General features: G+C 38.0%; 1 protein-coding gene across 4 annotated transcripts in view; it reads right to left on the bottom strand.

Moving 5' to 3' along the window:
• Positions 1–691: 691 nt before the first annotated feature.
• Positions 692–19,158, bottom strand: part of fam131ba (family with sequence similarity 131 member Ba) — a 65,574-nt gene continuing 47,107 nt past the window's right edge. For all 4 annotated transcript variants that reach the window (XM_056480498.1, XM_056480501.1, XM_056480500.1 and 1 more), the window contains 5 exons: positions 17,230–17,448; positions 15,535–15,675; positions 8,898–9,184; positions 5,567–5,824; positions 692–1,556 (listed from right to left, as the gene is read on the bottom strand). In XM_056480498.1, coding sequence (XP_056336473.1) covers positions 1,314–1,556; positions 5,567–5,824; positions 8,898–9,184; positions 15,535–15,675; positions 17,230–17,448 — 1,148 coding nt within the window. In that variant the 3' untranslated portion in view covers positions 692–1,313. The remainder of the gene's footprint in view (positions 1,557–5,566; positions 5,825–8,897; positions 9,185–15,534; positions 15,676–17,229; positions 17,449–19,158) is intronic.

The raw sequence follows: 19,158 nt of genomic DNA, 5'->3' as shown, positions 1-19,158 counted from the left end.
GAAGCAGACATTTACATGGGTACAACGCGACGATTTGCTCATTATACATTTATTAAAATTTTTTAAATATTTAAATTCTAGATTCAGACACATTTTTGACACAATATTTAAGTGGCTAAGAAATAGCTATTAACCTTTCCTTTTTTTTTCTTGGTGGGGCCAGTGAAAATATTTGCAGGGCAAGTACAAATCTAAACCGCTGGCCCAATCAAGGGTTCAAGGGTAGAAATAAATCCTTAGCGTCGAAACCTGGTTTAGGGTTGTAGGGTCTAGAGTTACAGCTGATTAACCATGTGGATGGATAATAACAGCTACTAGTAGGCACAGAAGGTCCCTACTGGCCTATATCTATCAGCTGATAACCGCTGATAACCACTGATAACGCCTATTCAAACGAGTGATAACACTCGAATCGGCTGACAAAACTGCAGTGTACACTTGTAATAAATAACGTGGACACACAAATAGTAATCGTTTCCTTTGTCGTTATCGTGTTAAAATAGGACAACTTTAACAATAATGCTTTAGTTTTAATAATCATTCTAAATGTAAAAATCTTTCCAGCGTTAAAAAAGCTTGAGCATTTAAAGTTGCGCTTATCATTATAGTTGTTATTCTTGGTGTGAGCGGTCCTTAAATGTATTTGTGTGCGTGTGTGTGTGTGCGCGTGTGTGTGTGCGTGTGTGTGTGTGTGTGTGTGTGTGTGTGTGTGTGTGTGTGTGTGTGTGTGTGTGTGTGGAGGTACATAGGGGACACTTCACGCAAACGGCAAATTCGTAACTTTTTTTTTTCCAGAATATACCTTTTAAAGACACATACATTCATACATTCATACTAACTTACATACATACAGTACATACATGTAATATATACATACAAATACATCATGTTTCATTGGCTTTTAGTTTTATTACAAAAATCAATATATGTATTATTACTATGTGGGTACTGTTCAGTCACTTAAATACTCCCCTCCCCCAAAAAAAAAATGCATGCACTTTCTTTTGGTTGTATTGATTTCTCAGTATTGCACTCTTCATTTGCAAGCGGCCTCGGATTCCAGCGCTCCCACCATAAGACAGCAGATGCAGCAGCAGCACATATGATGCGTCATCCTGGACTTTGACGCTCTTCCATGTTTAGTCTCTATATGCGCCCGGCGCTTTGAGAGCGTATTCCTTCAGCGTTTAATAACAAATACATCCTGATGTGACAGTCCGAACGAGTACACATCTGGGGTAAAAGGGCGTATACAATAGCTTAACTGGTTGATTATTTCACAGACAGTTTGGGTTTTTTTGTTCCTCGCTCCATCAGTTGGTCGCCATAACGAGCACAGCCCCGTCTTCCACCTCTTCCTCCTTCTCCTCCAGCGATTGGACGACGCAGGATGTGACCTCGTAGGTGATGTGCTCAGCCATTGGCTCTGCTGGTGCTTGTCCCGGGCTCAGGCCTGCAGGCGGGGTGGAGTTCTCTCTCTGGAGCTGGGGCGGAGGGGTCAGAGCGGGGGTGATGGAGGTCGGTTCAGGTTCAAGGGTAAGCGTTATGTCGTCCTCCTTCAGAAAGACAGAATAAGTGTCACTTGATGTCAAAGTCCTATTTGTTCATGCGAAAGGTCTGCTCAGTGCACATAAAATGGGGTTACTGTCTCCCAAAAGAAAGGAGCAGCTCTGAAAGTCCTGCCTTAATTCCTGCTTGTATTACATTTGCATAATTTCAGCTTCAGTTAAAGGTGCTGTATGTAGGTTTTTGACTATTTTAAAGCATAAAATACCATAAGTTGTTAGCAGATATTTAAGAAACATGCTGAATGAACATCTTTATCTGAAAAACAATGCTGAAGTCAGATATTCTGCTTTGAAAATGGACGTTCTGTCTATCTTTGGACGTCTATTTTTGTTTTGGTCATTTTAACGTGCCCAATGCCGCTTTAGCCAGTTATATTTCTGCACCCACCAGGTTGCCTTGGTGGAAAACAGCATATTTCGTTCATTCATTCATTCAGAAAGGCTCTCAAAGCATGCGTTCATTACCAAAACGCGACCTCCAGTGGACAGTAGCAGCCTCCAAAATGAGACCCAGATTCAGAGTTCCACATGAGGGGGTTGTTAATTAGCAAATAAAAATACGACTGTAAACATTAGGTGAGCAGGTTGCATTGTAACCCTGTGTCAAAACAATTCTACGTGACGAGATTTGCAGTAATAAGCAGTAATAATTTGGCTGTTTGCACCAGACGATACACGACAAATACAGCCATCAGAAGCACAGAATATGCACTTAGTCATGAAATTGTAAGGTTTATAACACATATTAAATCTCTTTAACATTATTAAATGTAGATGCTGAATCACTGATGTGTTGGTTTGCATTATTTCAGAGTTCTAAAGTTTGATTTCAATGGTTTATTTTATTTTCTGAGGTGAACTATCTGCTTCTGCTTTCAGCAGTACGGCAATAAATGTACCTGTGGTGATCATTGTCAGTTTTCTGTTGTTAACCTGTGAGAATTAGAAGTCATTTCTAATATATCAATTCGAGGTGGTGATTAGAACAAAAACTTTTAATACGGAAAATATTCCTTCTATCGCGTGCTGTTGCTTTTATTTAGAACATGACTTAAATCGGTCTTTAGGCTCGATTGTCAGACTTGCTCCTGTTGGTCAGTCTGGCAACCTGCGTTTCCGTTTGTTTTGATCCAGGAATGTAATACCTAGTTCAACCACTGGGTGTCAAACTTACATACTGCACCTTTAAGATCCCTTTTGTTTCTGTTTTGCAAATGCAAGTCCACTTTTAAAGTATAAGAACTTATAACATGCTTTAATTACATTGAAAACAGTAAAACTGGTTGATTCAAAGTCACTTGCTGAATTGCATTCTTTAATCTGTGTGTACTGTTCAAACTGATTACCCTTCCATTATGTTCGGGGCTGTTTTTGCCCTGTTGACTTCCATTATAATGACTTTTTTGGGTTGCAAAGCCATGACAGCATATAATCATGTATTCTTGATTGTTAGTTGTTTTCCCTGTTGGCAAGAGGTAAAAAGTGTCATTTTTACTGTCGCTCATCATCAGTTGGCAGCATTAACCCTTTAGATAGGCCTGTGCAAAAATGTTTTTGGCTTTTATATGGAGTTCTGTGGAGTAAAACTGCGGATTATAGTGTGTGTGCATAAATACACATACTGGGTTATATTTTAATGATCTAGGTGCAAAGTCTAAAGCGCAAGGCGCAAAAGCATTAAGGGCGTCTCCGAATCCACTTTTGCTATTTTCGCGCATGTCTAACAGGGTTGTGCTTATTCTCTTAATGAGTTCTGGGTGTGTTTTGAGCATAACGTGTATTAAACCAATCAGAGTCTCATCTCCCATTCCCTTAAAGAGTCAGTTGCGTCGCGCCATGGTGCATTTACTATGTTCTGAGAGCTGAGAGCTTATTTTGATTTTTATTAGACATATCAAGGTAAGTGTGCAACAGTGTCTCTTTTACACACACACAATACTCCATATGGAAGGATTTTTTTGCCTTGCAATGAATGATCAATGGTAAAAATAACAAATTGTACTTCTTCCTAGCAGGAAAAACCAGCAACAATCCAGAATGCATGATTATGTGGTGTCATTTTTTTGCAATCAAAAATGTAATTATAATGGAAGTCAATGAGGCAAAATATAATGAACATAATGAAAGGGTAGTAAATTTGGCCAAAATGTAGTGTTAAATTTGTGAAAACCTTCAAAGCATTTTCCTAAAATATGTGTCAAAATAAGATTTGTCACCAAATTTCATTCCATTTGCTGAAACACGGAGAAAGTTGAGGCCAAATTAAGACTCGAAATCACCCCAGAATGGATGAAAACATCCCGACATCACACAAGGGTTATCAGTCCACCTGGAAACAGCAAAACCACATGATCCAAGAAGAAACTAGGGTTTACATTAGTGACAGTGAGAATTCAACAAGATTGAATCCCTAAAAGCTTGCGAGGTTTAAATAAAATACCTAAAAACAAATGGGATAACAGCTATATAAGCTGGCAAAAAATAAAGAACAGATGCTAACATTTCAGTTGGACAGAACTGCTCCAAACATTCTCACACAAATATTCTCCAAACAGATGTTTATCAGGAGCATCTGTTTGACATGACTCAACAAAATGTTTTACAAAGTTAAGTAATGGTTTTCTTGGCTCAGATGCTGTTTTTTGTGTGTAAATGTATGTGTTAATCCATATAACACCCTAAAAATCATTGAATTCTCACAGTGTTATTATTTCTTGAGTTCAAAATGTTTAATTTCATGTGAGTTTAGATAAAAAAATTTTTCTCAAATCTTGAGGCACTTGTGAATTAGTGACTTACTGGTTGCACACCAGTCTGTTGTAGGGCAGTGGTCCCCAACCCATGGGCCACGGACCGGTACCAGTCCATGGATCATTTGGTACCGGGCCGCAGAAGAAATCATTAATTATTTCTGTTTCATTTATTATCTGCAAACCATTTGTCAACAAATCAGGTGAATCCAGCATGTCTGTGCAAGCAGATCAACTGCTGGAGATCGCAAATGACGGCGACCGTTCACATATCACATCATTTCGCATGCAAGTTCATTATTTCCAATGAAGGAGCGCGGCTTGTGTGTGCATATTAGGTGTGACGCGCTGGCGCCTTCCAGACTCACGCAGTTGAAAACATCTTCAGAATGGAGTGTGACAAGAACTGACCAATCAGCTTCATATTTTGTATGGAATATACACATTTCGGTAGACTAATTATCTCAAACACCCAATGCTTTTTTAAAATTCTCCATAAATAAAACTTGTATAAGATTCACTGCAATGTTTTGTCAGCTTGTCATCCTCTGAGGAAACACCTAACAAACTATGTACACCACCCTATATTACTAGCCGCCCTCCCACCCCGCAGTTGGTAAAAAGGTAGGAAACCACTGTTGCGGGGACATTTAAACATATCACAGCAGAAACGATACATGATTGGTTGCTTTACTTGTCAATCATATGGCCACTTGAGTAGTTCTTGGCCATTCAGAGCAGCAAAGGTTCCCAAAATTCAGATACCACTCAATTTTTTGTCTTGTTAAAACTACTTATTTAAAATGAGCCGAAACAACACATTTCTTGTTTTTTTTTGAGAAAACTTAATTGTTTTATGTTCAATCCCCTTAAATTTGTAAAAGCTATTTAGTTAACTTAATCGACTTGTGTTGGGACAACATGAAGGAATTGCATGGAACCCAGCATTTTTTTACAGTATAGTAATGGGCACTTAGTTTTTGACACCCTCAGTAAGCCGTACACCAATCACAACAGATATTTGACCAATCAGAGCAGAGTACGCACTTCAAAAGACAAGTTTAGAGAGACTGTATGCTTGAACCACTTAAGGGATTATGAGAAGAGTATATATCAGAAGGAAGTTTAAGTGTTTTTTAACTTTGGATGGATGTAAACCCATTTTAGAGACCTACAAAACAAAATAAGACATGTTTTAAATAATATAATTTTGGCATATAAGTGGTGACGGATGTGAAAATCAGATACCTTGATTTCCTCCTCCTCTTGCTGCTCTGGGATGCATTCAGTCTCTAAAACAGGCTCCTCACCGTACACTTCTGCCATTCCCATTTCAGCCATGGTCACCCCCATGTGTCCCATCATCTCCACCTGATGGGGCTCCACCTGAGCCGCCGCCCACAGGTCAGCCAATCGTGGATGGGTGGGTGGACCCAAACTGTGAATAGTGCTGTTGGGCGTGGCTTGTAAAGAATGGGAGGCGCTGTGCAGTCGATGCTCCAAAGACTACAAGACAAAACGTTAGGAAAACAGTTAGGGATCTTGGCTGTTATGAAGTAATGATAAGAAAATGGATTTATCTGAAGAATAATTTACAGCCATATAGAATTACATTAACGGTCAAATGTACTTTATCCAGTTCGTGGCTGTTTGTAAGTGAATTCCTTGAATGCGGTACATCCATCAATGCGCCACCATGTTGCTCTCCTTCGAATGTAGTTTATATGCAGAATACAATACCGCTTTGGGAACACCTCTTGAACTAAAACCATTGGAAAACTAGTGTGATATATAAATAACAAAAGTGATCATTTCTGCAAGCCAAGAAATCACTTTATTTCTTTTTCCTGCATAGTAAATAAGCAGAACAGGAGACGACACAGCTGCGTTCGGTGGTTAGTGCTTGACATTTGGAAAATGATTGTGTCAAACAGTCCTAGAAGATAATTGTACAAAACAATTTTGAGGATGGACTTCAGGTGTTTGCACTTACTTTGAAAAACATTCAAGATTTTGTGAGATGACATTTAATTGAAATCCATTTAGCTCTTCAATCTGTGAAGGCAAAATCCTTTTTGATGTGCATCGAGTAATATATTCAGTAAATGTGTTTCCATGTGCATATTTTTATTGGATTTAAAACGTATTATTAGGTGCATGTTTATAAATCTATGCTCATCTTAGTATTTCTGCTCAGTGTTTTTATGTGATATCTTAAAATGCGCATAACAATTGGCATATTTGCTTACATAAATACTAAAGTGAATTTGTATGAATAGACAACCCATAGAAAACAGTAAATTGAATGCTTATTGTTTTTACTTATGTCAAGTGAATTACATATACAGCGGGGAAAATAACTTGAACATGCCACCATTTTTCTCAGAAATCATATTTCTAAAGGTGCTGTTGACTTAAAAATTTTCCTAGATGTTGGTAACAAACTTAGAGATCCATATATGCTAAGACAACAAATCTAATTAGTTTACAAATGAAGTTGTGTTATTAAATTACATTGAAAAAGTATTGAACGCATGAAGACAGGAAGGTTTAGAAAGGCAGTGAAAGCCCAGACAGCAGCTGAAATCTCTCTGTAGTTCTTCAGAAACCCTCTGCCCTTTGTCTTTGTAAATGAATATAAACTGCATTAGTCCAACATTTACGTTACTAGGATGATGAAGATAAAACCAGAATTGTCACAGTTGGTGGTGAGGAAAGGATGAGAACTCAAGTGCAGAACTAAATGATGGGTTTTTATTAATAATAAAATAAAATATACAGCAAAACAAACTACCCTGAGGAGAAAAACATTAACAAAAAAACAAAAACAAATCATGTTGACAGAGCTGGACACGACACGACAGGACAAGGCAACAAACGACAACGAACGGGCACAGGACAGCAGACATGGGAAGACTATAAGCAGAAATAATTAACAAACAGGGGAAGATAATAAACTAATAATGGGTTAACAAAGAGGGTGGGAGCTGTCACGGTGGTGCAGTGGGTAGAACGATCGCCTCACAGCAAGAAGGTCGCTGGTTCGAGCCTTGACTGGGTCTATTGGCATTTCTGTGTGGAGTTTGCATGTTTTCCCCATGTTCATGTGAGATTTCCTCCTGGTGTTTCGTTTTCCCCCAAAGTCCAAATACATGTAGTATATGTGAATTGAATAAGCTTAATTGGCCAAAGTGTATGTGTGTGAATCCAAGAGTGTATAGGTGTTTCCCAGTGTTGGGTTGTGGCAGGAAGGGCATATGCTGTGTAAAAAATATGCTTGATAAGTTGGTGGTTCATTCCGCTGTGGCAACCCCTGATTAATAAAGGGACTAAGCCAAAAAGAAAATGAATGAATAAATGATTGAAAGAGGGTGGGACTAGACAATAGACAGGAGAACACATGACACAAAGAAACAACACAAGCTATGTGCTCGCGTAAAACGGGACTAGAACACGCAGCAAATAAGAGAACTCATTCACTGCGTGTTCACATGAAACAACACTAAAGCAAGTGGCGCATGTAAACATGAACCACGTTTTAATCAAAACACCAACAGAAGACAACACAAGACATGAGTACACGATATATAAAAACAATCACCGTGCACTCACACATGCATCGTGCCTGTTTCATCCCAGCGCCAACTCAAGCCAAATAGAAACCGAAACACAAACTTCAGGACGAGAGTGCTGAACATGCCCAGACTTCGAGCTGGAGCGTGCACGGCACGCGCATGGCCAAGACGGTGCTCATATAAAGATATATAATGACAGAAAATGAGTGCTCGACCAGAGAAAACTCAAGCCGAGCACAACATACAAGACATGACAGGACTAGTGTCTGGGCTCTGCCACCAAAACAAGAATTAACAAGACCGGAGTGACAGAATCCTAACAAGATTGGACATCTCAGCAAGACAATGATCCAAAAAACAGGCAAGGAAGCTCTCAAATGCTTTCAGAGAAAGAAAATCAAGCTGTGGAATGGCCCAGCCAATCACCTGACCTGAATCCAATTGAAAATACAAAATAAAGATCAGATTTGATAGATGAGACCCACAGAACCATCAAAATTTTTACACTCTGTTAAAGTCTGTGGGAAAAAATCACACCTGAGCAATACATGTGATTCCATTCTCCATATGAGAGGCGTCTTAAAGCTGCCATCACCAAAAAAGTATTTGATATAAAGTATTAAATTCAGTAGTTCAGTACTTTCTCCTTGTGTTCTTCCATTGTTATTACACATAACTTATTTTTTGTATTGTTTTGTTATATTTTGATGTTTGTATTGTGTTTTTGCCAAAATCTGGTTCAATTCCATGTCAACAGCTCCTTTAGAAATATTATTCTCAGAAAAAGTTACCCTGCTGTATTTTTATTCACCATAAAATCACGACATATCACAAGAAGGGACTCTTGCACTCCATCACCTTTTTTTTCCCTCAATACAGCAAGACCACCTACAGCGCCACCGTGTAGATGACACCTGGCTAAAAGAGGTCAAGTAGAAGCACTAAAACAGAAGCACTGGTGTTTGTGTGAGCGTGTTAACATGGCAGCTTGTGGGCTTTCTGACCTGTTGATACTGCAGGAGCTGCTGCTGCTGGTACTGCTGATACTGTTGGAGCTGCTGGAAGTGGTTCTGCTGCTGCAGCGTCATTTGCTGCTGTGTCAGATAGTGGCCATCAAAACCCTCACCCGAAGCCCCGCCCGCCATGATGTAAGAGCCAGCGGCGGGAGAAGCCACGCCCGAGGGCTCATTGCTGATTGGCTCCCAGGCATCGGAGGAGGAGAGACAGTAAAGGCCCTGGGAGACGTAGGTGTGAGGCCACACTTCTGCAGAGGAGTGATGCAACGGCTGGTCTGAAGGACACACACCAGAGAGGAAGGTTAGGGGAGACTTAATCAAAGTGGAAGACCAATTCATGGATTATTATTTGCATATTCACAGTTCTCTGATGTTGGTTAATGGTACAACAGCTATGTTTCCATCCACCTGTTTATATGCGCATAAATGCTTAATGGCATTTATTATTATTAACGGCAAGATGCACATACATTTGCAGAATAATTTGTGATTTTGCTTTAATTGATCATGAATTAACAAAGGTGGCTACAATGGGATGGCATTAATACACTGTAAAAGTTAAGGTAACTCAAACCGTTTGAGGAAACCGATTGCAACAAACCATTTAAGTAAAAAAACTAATCCTAACGAGTACTATCAACTTAATCCATTTGAGTAAATGAAGCAATTTGAGCACAGTAAAACCCAATAAATGAAGAGATCTTAAACCAACTGAGTACTGTAAAACCCAATAAGTTAAGGCAACTCAAACCATTAGAGGAAACCGATTGCAACAAACCATTTAAGTTCCAAAACTAATCCTTATGAGTACTGTGAACTTAATCCATTTGGGTAAATGAACCAATTTAAGCACAGTAAAACCCAATAAATGAAGAGATCTCAAACCAACTGAGTACTGTAAAATCCAATAAGTTAGGGCAACTCAAACCATTTGAGGAAACCGATTGCTGCAAACCATTTGAGTTAAAAAAAAGTAATCTATAGGAGTACTGTGAACTTAATCCATTTAAGTTGAACTAATGAGGAATTTAATTAACTCATTAACTTCAACACTGAGTTCAAAACTCTTTTCAAATGAGTAGAGTTAACTTTCAGTCAATTTTGAGGTAACTACACTCATTTCATTTGATAAAGTTGACTACTCTGAGAGTAGACAAATGAGTGGACCGACCACATAGTAAAATGTCTGAAATGTTGTTTTGGTCATTCTAAAATCAAAAACCAAAACTAAAACCAAAGTCTGTCATCAGTTGTTTAGTATTTATTACCTTCCAGAACTGTCTTGAACGGCAGCGCTTTCAAAGAGTCTCTGATGCCACCATGCATCCATTGTGTTTCGTCTTGTATTCTTAGGTCCAAGTAATTTATCAGAAAAAAAAAATTTAAAGGCCCACAGTGGCTTCTCCTAGCACAGCAAATTCCATTTTTCATTCCACAATTTTTTCCATATTTGGTGACGATTTTGTTCGCTGTGACTCATTGGATGTAAACATATCTAATGACACAATCTCTGATATAAAGCTATGACAGCAGTCTCTGAAGTTAAAACTTTCAAAAGTTACACATTTGTAGCTGATGATTGTTTATAAAGCATGTTTGGCATGCTGTCCCGGGAGAGAGCCCTGGGACTTCCTGAAGGGCGGGAGGGGAGTTTAAGCTCAGGTAGGTCTCTTGTTATGGTTAGTGAGTTTAGGAATTGCTATGAGAGATAGCTGGCTAGGAGTTTGTCTATGGTGCCATTTTAGTCAATTTACTTATGTTGCATGTCTTTGGACGGTAAGAGGAAACCGGGGAACACGGGAAGAACATGCAGACTCCGCACAGAAATGCTGACTGGCCTGGTAAGGACTCGAATCAGTGACATTCTTGCTGTAAAACAACAGCGCTAACCACTGGGCCACCGTGCCGCCCTATCTGGAAAAGCGAGGAGGAGTAGGGGTGGAAGGGGGGATTTTTCAAGATAAAGATGACTGAGGTGAGAAACTCTGGTTATTTATAATGAGTGCCTAGACTGCAACTCTGCACAAGACCTTTGGCCAGAGGAGAAATGGTCATGCCCAACTGAGTCTGGTTTCTCTCTAGGTTTTTTAACTCTTCACTTTCGCCAATTGGTGAAGTTTTTTCCTCGCTGCTGTCACCACTGACTTGCATGGTTCGGGATCTGTAGAGCTGCGCATCGATGGATTTGCCCTTCAGTGTTTGGACTCTCAATAGTGAATATTAAACCACACTGAACTGAGCTAAACTGAGCTGAACTTAAACTCTGAAAACTGAACTGACACTGTTTCAGTTTACTATGATCTTCTATGTGAAGCTGCTTTGACACAATCTACATTGTAAAAGCGCTATAGAAATAAAGGTGAATTGAAAAAAAATTTTAAGTTAGGATTCATTTGATTGGCGCATCATGTGTTAGCTGATGCGGGACCAGCCATAATCAATCATAAGCACAGGATCCTCTTGAAATTAGTTTATAAATAAACCGCATAAAGTGTAGCTCTTGACATTTTTAGGCATTATTATATACCTTTTGAGGTACCAATATGCACCCTTTAGGTACAAATGTGTACTTAAATGTGGTAAAATCTAAGATTTATATTTTTTACATTAATGATTTGACTGCTGCTTGTATCCATGACCAACATTTAAATATGACAACGAAGTAATAATATGACATGTGGTTAAAGTAATGCAGTACACACATAAGATAAACATATTACTTTTCTAAATTCGACTTATTTAAAATGTAAACATTTCTATAAAAATGACACCAATGCTTTTTTGTATTAAAACAAAAAGAAATTATTATGATTACTCCTGGCATACACTACTCCAGCATCTTTGATTTACAAAAATGCCTTTTGAAAATGCTAAAGACCCTGTTTTAATTCAGAAACACTTTTGATCCATTTCAGTATAAACAAACAAAAAAGCAAACATTTGAAAATGGAGGTTCATCCGTCTATCCATAATCTCTGTGACTCTGACAACTCTCTGACTGGTCTACTGGTCTATTCTCTGCTTCATCTAGCTCTTCTCATACAGTATATGACCATTATTACACAAGTAATACACTGCAAATATGGATATGTACATGCCCAGTGTGAATGGTCACGTATCATTGGTTTTACGCTGTATAGTGTACATGGAGATTCTAGTCTGGATGAGAAGTATTTTAATTTTCTAAAATGCTATTTTAAAATAAAAATGCACTAGTGTAAAGTCACTAAGGTAAGGGCTCTTAAGAATGTCACCCAATTAAATTGTTTTCTTTATGAATGGATTATAGGTGAATGAAAACACCCCATCTGTTGATTGGAAACACATTAGGTACACACATTTAGTACATTTGCATACGAAATTTGCTAAAACAAGCAATAATTTCTCTAAAATGTGCATGTATTTGTTGAACTGTTGTATAAAGTCAATATCATATTTTGCACTAATGCTAATCTGGACAAAAATCACATGATACAAAAAAAAGATAGGTATCTATCTTCCCAACAATGTTCCTGGTGGCACACCAACAGTACATATTTCAGTACATATATACACAGTCTCCCTATATGACACATTAATTTCAGGTTTTGAAATATCTTCTTGTGTTCTGATGAGTTGATTCAGGTGTGTTTGATTAGGGAGAGGTTGAAAATGTGCACTGTTGGTGTGTTTTCAGGAACAGGGTTGGGAAACACTGAGCTATATCATTTGGTGTGTCTGTTACCTGCACCATGTTTGTGCTATAAAAAAGGTAATAGTAATAATAGTAATAATAATAATAATATAAAAAAGGTTTGGGATTGGTGTGTTAAAAAACATTTTTAAAAAAGTAGACAACCCTATTAGCTTTTCTCGATTCATGAACCCACTGAAGCCCCCATTTGCAGACATAAAATCAATCCACTTCAGCAACCTAAACGCAAATAGTTTTTCATTTTTCCAGTTCTCTGCTGCGCTGATAATCCTCATTATTTTGACATAATCAGGCCACGAAGACACCCTGTTTGTCTGGTGTTAGGCTGCAACCTGACTCTAACCCTGATCTTGAACCTCGGGAAAAGCGCTGATTCTCCCCATCGCCTTTGGGTCTGCAGCTGTCACTGTGGCATCTCCGACACATTTCCACACACTAAATGAAGTGGTGGCAACGTGCTCTAGACCTGTCAAATGGACTGCAAGACACATCAGTCAAGGCTCGGTAAACAATATAAATCAAATCCACAGAAAAAAAATAAAAATCTAAGCGCATCAGTGAAAATCTGAGGTGTGGTTCTGAGACTGAGATGTAAACATGAGTTATATTACTGAATATTTACAGGCTTTATATTGCTGCCAGTGTAATAATCAAGCAAGCATGAGCTTAAGATGTGTGTGCTTGTTATATCTGAGCCGTGGCTTAAGGAGAGATTGTTCTGCTCATCTGAAGCCAAATAAAGAGAGCAAAATGAGGAAGCATACGCTACCAGTGAACAGTTTAGAATCAGTATAATTTTTTTTATGTTTTATGATTTATTATAAGTTTAATCTCACATACAGTTGAAGTCAGAATTATTAGCCCCCCTGAATTATTAGCCCCCCTGTTTGTTTTTTCCCCAATTTCTGTTTAACGGAGAGAATATTTTTTCAACACATTTCTAAACATAATAGTTTTAATAACTCATCTCTAATAACTGATTTATTTGATCTTTGCCATGATGACAGTAAATAATATTTTACTAGATGTTTTCAAGACACTTCTATACAGCTTAAAGTGACATTTAAAGACTTAATTAGGTTAATTAGGTTAACTAGGCAGGTTAGAGTGATTAGGCAAGTTATTGTATAATGATGGTTTGTTCTGTAGACTATTGAAAATAAAATTATCTTAAAGGGGCTAATAATTTTGACCTTAAAATGTTTTTTAAAAAATTAAAAACTGCTTTTATTCTAGCCAAAATAAAACAAATAAGACTTTCTCCAGAAGAAAAAATATTATCAGACATACTGTAAAAATTTCCTTGCTCTGTTAAACATCATTTGGGAAATATTTTAAAAAGAAAAAAAATTCAAAGGGGGGCTAAAAATTTCAACTGTAGGTTTATGCTCATAAAGGCTGCATTTATTTAATAGAAAATACATTTAAAATTGTAAATAATTATTACAATATTAAAAAAATGTATTTTATTGAATGTAGACTAAAATGTAATCAATTATTCTGAATAAAATTTTAATTTAAAGCATTGCGATTATTCAGTGTGATATAATGTTTCAAATATCATGATTTGCGCAAGACGATCTGCTGCAGTTCAAACCAAGCATCAGAATGGAGAAAAAAGGTTTAAGTGACTTTGAACTGGTTCCAGCTGATAGAAAGGCAACAGTTACTCAAACAACCACTGAACGTACAACACGTCCAACCTTGAGGTGGATGGGCTACAGCAGCAGAAGACCACACCGGGTGCCACTCCTGTCAGCTAAGAACAGAAAACTGAGGCTACAATTCACACAGGCTCACCAAAATTGGACAATAGAAGATTGAAAAAACATTGCCTGGTCTGATGAGTCTCGATTTCTACTGCGACGTTCGGATTGTAGGGCCAGAATTTGGCGTCAACAACATGAAAGCATGGATCCATCATGCCTTGTATCAACGGTTCAGGCTGGTGATGATGGTGGTGTAATGGTGTGGGGCATACTTTCTTGGCACACTTTGGCCATATTAGTACCAACTGAGCATTGTGTTAACATCACAGCCTACCTGAGTTTTATTGCTGACCATGTCCATCCCTTTATTACCACAGTGTACCCATCTTCTGATGGCTACTTCCAGCAGGATAACGCGCCATGTCATAAAGCATGAATCATCTCAGATTGGTTTCTTTAACATGACAATAAGTTCACTCACTGTACTCAAATGACCTCCACAGTCACCAGATCTCATTCCAATAGTGCACCTTTGGGATGTGGTGGAATGGGAGATAAGTATCATGGATGTGCAGCCAACGAATCTGCAGCAACCGCGTGATGCTATCATGTTAATAAGTAGCAAAAACTCTGAGGAATATTTCTAGTACCTTGTTGAATCTATGCCACGAAGGATTAAGGCAGCTCTGAAGGCAAAAGGGGGTCCAACCCAGTACTAGTAAGGTATACTTAATAAAGTAACCGGTAAATGAGATTGTAAATAAAAGCTAATATTTGCACTTTCTTTTTTTAATCAAGAATTTTAAAAGTAAATGGCATCACAGTTTTCACAAACAAAACCAGCACTAATAATTGTAAGAATCATTATTAGTGGGTTATTTGTACCAATAATAGATCACCAAATCATAATAGACCAGCAAATCCTCATTTTATAATCATTACTGAATGATCATGTGACACTAAAATCTGGAGTAATGGTGTTGAAAATTCAGCCTTGAATCACAGAAATAAATTAAATCTGGAACTACATTAAATAAGAAAACAATTATCTGAAATAATATTTCCTAATTTAATAATTTTAGTGTGCTTTTGATCAAATAAATGCAGCCATGGTGAGCAGAACTGACTTCTTTTAAAACATCTTACTGATTTGTAGACTTGACAGAACAGAATAGACACTGCTTTATTAAAGTCTTGTAGGGTGGTAGTTTGTGAGCGTCACCTCTGCTAGTGATGCTCTCCTGGTTGACCTCGCTGAGATGAGCCACGCTGCCCTGGTTCGAGTCGGCACACAGACTCTCTCCATCCAGTGAGTTCCAGGCTAAAAGTGTGGCCTCAGAGATGGCAAACTGCTGCATGATACCTGCAAGGAACAGAATTATGTTTTTAATATTTATCTGATGATAAAATAACCATTTCAATGCATTACACTAATCAAAAGTGACCGATAATGCATTCATAAAAGATTTTTATTTCAGTTAAGTACTTTTTCATTTTAAAGAATTTAGAAATAAACCATAAAGAATCCTGAAACAAATACATATTGACACTTTCAAAAAATACAGTAATAGAATATAGTAACAGAATAACATAGTAATATAATAATATAGGCAAGTTTATTTATATAACAAGTGCTTTACATAAACAAGATTTAAAAACAACAAGTATAAGAAAATAAATCAACAAAGAATAAAAATGATAGAAAACAGATGAAAATGTGTTAAAACAGGTTTTAAAGAAATGTAAAAGAAAAGAAAGACACAATAGTGCGATCTGTCGGATGTAGCACAGTGCTCATTCAGTAAAGGCACAGCTGAACAGATGTGTTTTCAGTCTTGATTTGAACGTGCCTAATGTTGGAGCACATCTGATTGTTTCTGGAAGCTGATTCCTGCAGTGGGGTGTGTAGAAGCTGAAGGCGGATTCATGCTGCTCTTGAACACATTAAACCTCTTTAACATTATTAAATGTAGATGATGAATCACTGATATGTGTTGGTTTGCATTATTTAACAAAGTTTCAAACGGTTTATTTGATTTTCAGGATCTGAACTGAAGAAGTAAACTGCTGCTGCTTTCAGTAGTATACCAATAAATGTCCCGTAAAATGGCATTCAAGCTCACATTATTAGCAATTACCATTGAATAAAGCAGATGAGGTGTATCTAAGGTAATCATGTCATCAAGTTTTCTGTTTTTCAGCAGCGAGATATTAAAGCCGTTTGTAAAGTATAAATTCCAGGTATTGGTTGGACAAAAACTCCCTTTAACATGAAAATATTCCTTCCATCACGTGTCGTTGCTTTTATATAGCACACGGTTTAAATCAGCCTTAAAATAGTCAGACCATCTCCTGTTGGTCCTCAATCTGGCAACTTGTGCTTGTGTGTGTTTTGATCCAGGAATGCAATAACTAGTTCAACCACTGGAAGTCAAACTTGCATACTGCACCTTTAAGGTGGGAGAAGCCAAATCCAATTTGCAAATATTGCTTCTTAACAGTAAAGAACATAGCTGTGCCCCCATGCTGTACCACAGTTAAAGGGATAGTTCACCCAAACCCAAGTGTTTCCAAACTTTTATGAGTTTCTTTGTTCTGTTGACCACAAAAGGAAGATATTATGAAGAAAGCTGAAAACCACTGACTTCCATAGTAGAAAAAACAGATATACTATGTTTATAAGTCAATGGTTACAGATTTCCAGCATTTTTGTGTTCAACAGAAGAAATTTATAAATGTTTGAAACAAGGTTTAAAGGGTGTGACATTTTTGTGACATTTTTGGCTGAACTATGCCTTTAAATGTAAAAAAAAAAAAAAAATACTACAAGCACTGTACATTATTAATTTGTTATGGTTTTTATAATAAACAATACAGATTTTTTTATCATCTCAGCATCTTTATTCATTCATCTCACCCGCAGCCATCCGTGCCTCTTTTTCTCCATCACTCAAGTCACTATAAGCATCATTTTCAAGCCGTCTCTCCCTCTCGCGGATTAGATTGGAGCGTCCCGCTCCCCCCTCCGGCCCTGCGGATGGTTTGCCCCAGCTCTGCCACTCAATCATGTGGGCCACGCGACCCTGAGCCATGGCAGTGGGCTTAGTCACTTTGTCCTTCATTGATCTGGTAACCCCTAAAGAGAAAGAAACACACATCAGGACCTGAACCGCATCCGCGTGCAGCTGCAGGGCGAAATGGAGGCAGCCAGGCAGTGCATTATGGGATATGTGTCTTTACTTTAGTTAGCTATAAGACTAAACTAGTGCATGAGGAAAAAACTGAATGAGTGATTATGAATGAGCTACGGTCTGTTGGCCTGATCGATCTCTACTTGAAATACATTATTCACAAAGCTAATGACTTACATGAGATTCATAAGCTTTTTATGCATGTTTGAATAATTAGAGGAGCAACAAATACACTACCTGACAAAAGTCTTGTCGTATATCCAAGTTTTAGGAACAACAAATAATAATTCAACTTCTAGTTGATCGTTTAGTATTAGAAGTGGCTCATATGAAAGGCAAATGCCTCTAGATTACACTTATTTTACCAAAATAAAATATGATCATGCCTTGATTTTTAATTATTTAATTAGGAGAGTAAGGTCTGACTTTGCTTAAACAAAACTCTTGTCACTTAACAGAAATAATGTACAGTATAGAATATAAAGTCATGCTGCAGTGGAAAAATAATTAATACTGTATATGACTCCTATGAGCTTGGAGGACTGCATCCATACATCTCTGCAATGACTCTAATAACTAATTAATAAAGTCATCTGGAATGGCAAAGAAAGCGTTCTTGCAGGACTCCCAGAGTTCATCAAGATTCTTTGGATTCATCTTCAATGCCTCCTCCTCCATCTTACCCCAGACTTGCTCAATAATCTTCATGTCTGGTTACTGGGCGGGCCAATCCTGTAGCACCTTGATCTTTGCTTTCAGGAACTTTGAAGTGGAGGCTGAAGTCTGAGAAGGAGCGCTATCCTGCTGAAGAATTTGCCCTCTCCTGTGGTTTGTAATGTAATGGGCAGCACAAATGTCTTGATACCTCAGGCTGTTGATGTTGCCATACTCTGCAGATCTCTCGCACTCCCCATACTGAATGTAATCACAAACCATGATTTTTCCTTCACCAATCTTGACTGATTTCTATGAGAATCTTGGGTCCATGTGGGTTCCAATAGGTCTTCTGCAGTCTTTGTGATAATTGGGATGCAGTTCAACAGATGATTCATCAGAAGAATTTACCTTCTGCCACTTTTCCAAATGATCAACTAGAAGTCAAGTTATTATTTGTTGCTCTCACAACTGAAATCAACAAGATTTTTGTCAGGTAGCATATTTAATTCGAGCTTTCCTTTAAAAACTTACATTTAAAAACAAGGTAGTCTGATGGTAAGCTGGTCGATTTGTCTCTAGGCTGCTGACAATGATAAAAAACCCATCTGATGAAGTGACTGCCTCTCTTTAAGCACTTTGATAAATCACCGCCATTTGTTCCAGAGGGAAAACAATCTAACGCTGTAACCTGAGCACTTCACCCCATTTTAAAGCATTTAAGAAAAACAAGAGAAATACAAAAGATACAGGACATGAGATATTCAGATACCTACATTCCCAGAAACCATATAAAAAAACAACGACAGCACAACACACCACTGACCAACCGACAGTTGACTTCACTACACCTCACAGAACCACCAAACACACTACAAAACACAGCTGGCGTCACACCCAAAGACTACGTTTCCCAGCAGCAAGCTTGTGGAGATGGATAGTGCACTTACGTCAGCCATTTTTGTGTGTGTGTGTGTGAACTCTTGTTGGATCTGACTGGG

The sequence above is a fragment of the Danio aesculapii genome, chromosome 19 (assembly GCF_903798145.1).
Source record: "Danio aesculapii chromosome 19, fDanAes4.1, whole genome shotgun sequence".
NCBI classification, from domain to species: domain Eukaryota; kingdom Metazoa; phylum Chordata; class Actinopteri; order Cypriniformes; family Danionidae; genus Danio; species Danio aesculapii.
The sequence above is the reverse complement of the archived record's forward strand: the minus strand, read 5'-3'. Positions and strand labels throughout refer to the sequence as shown.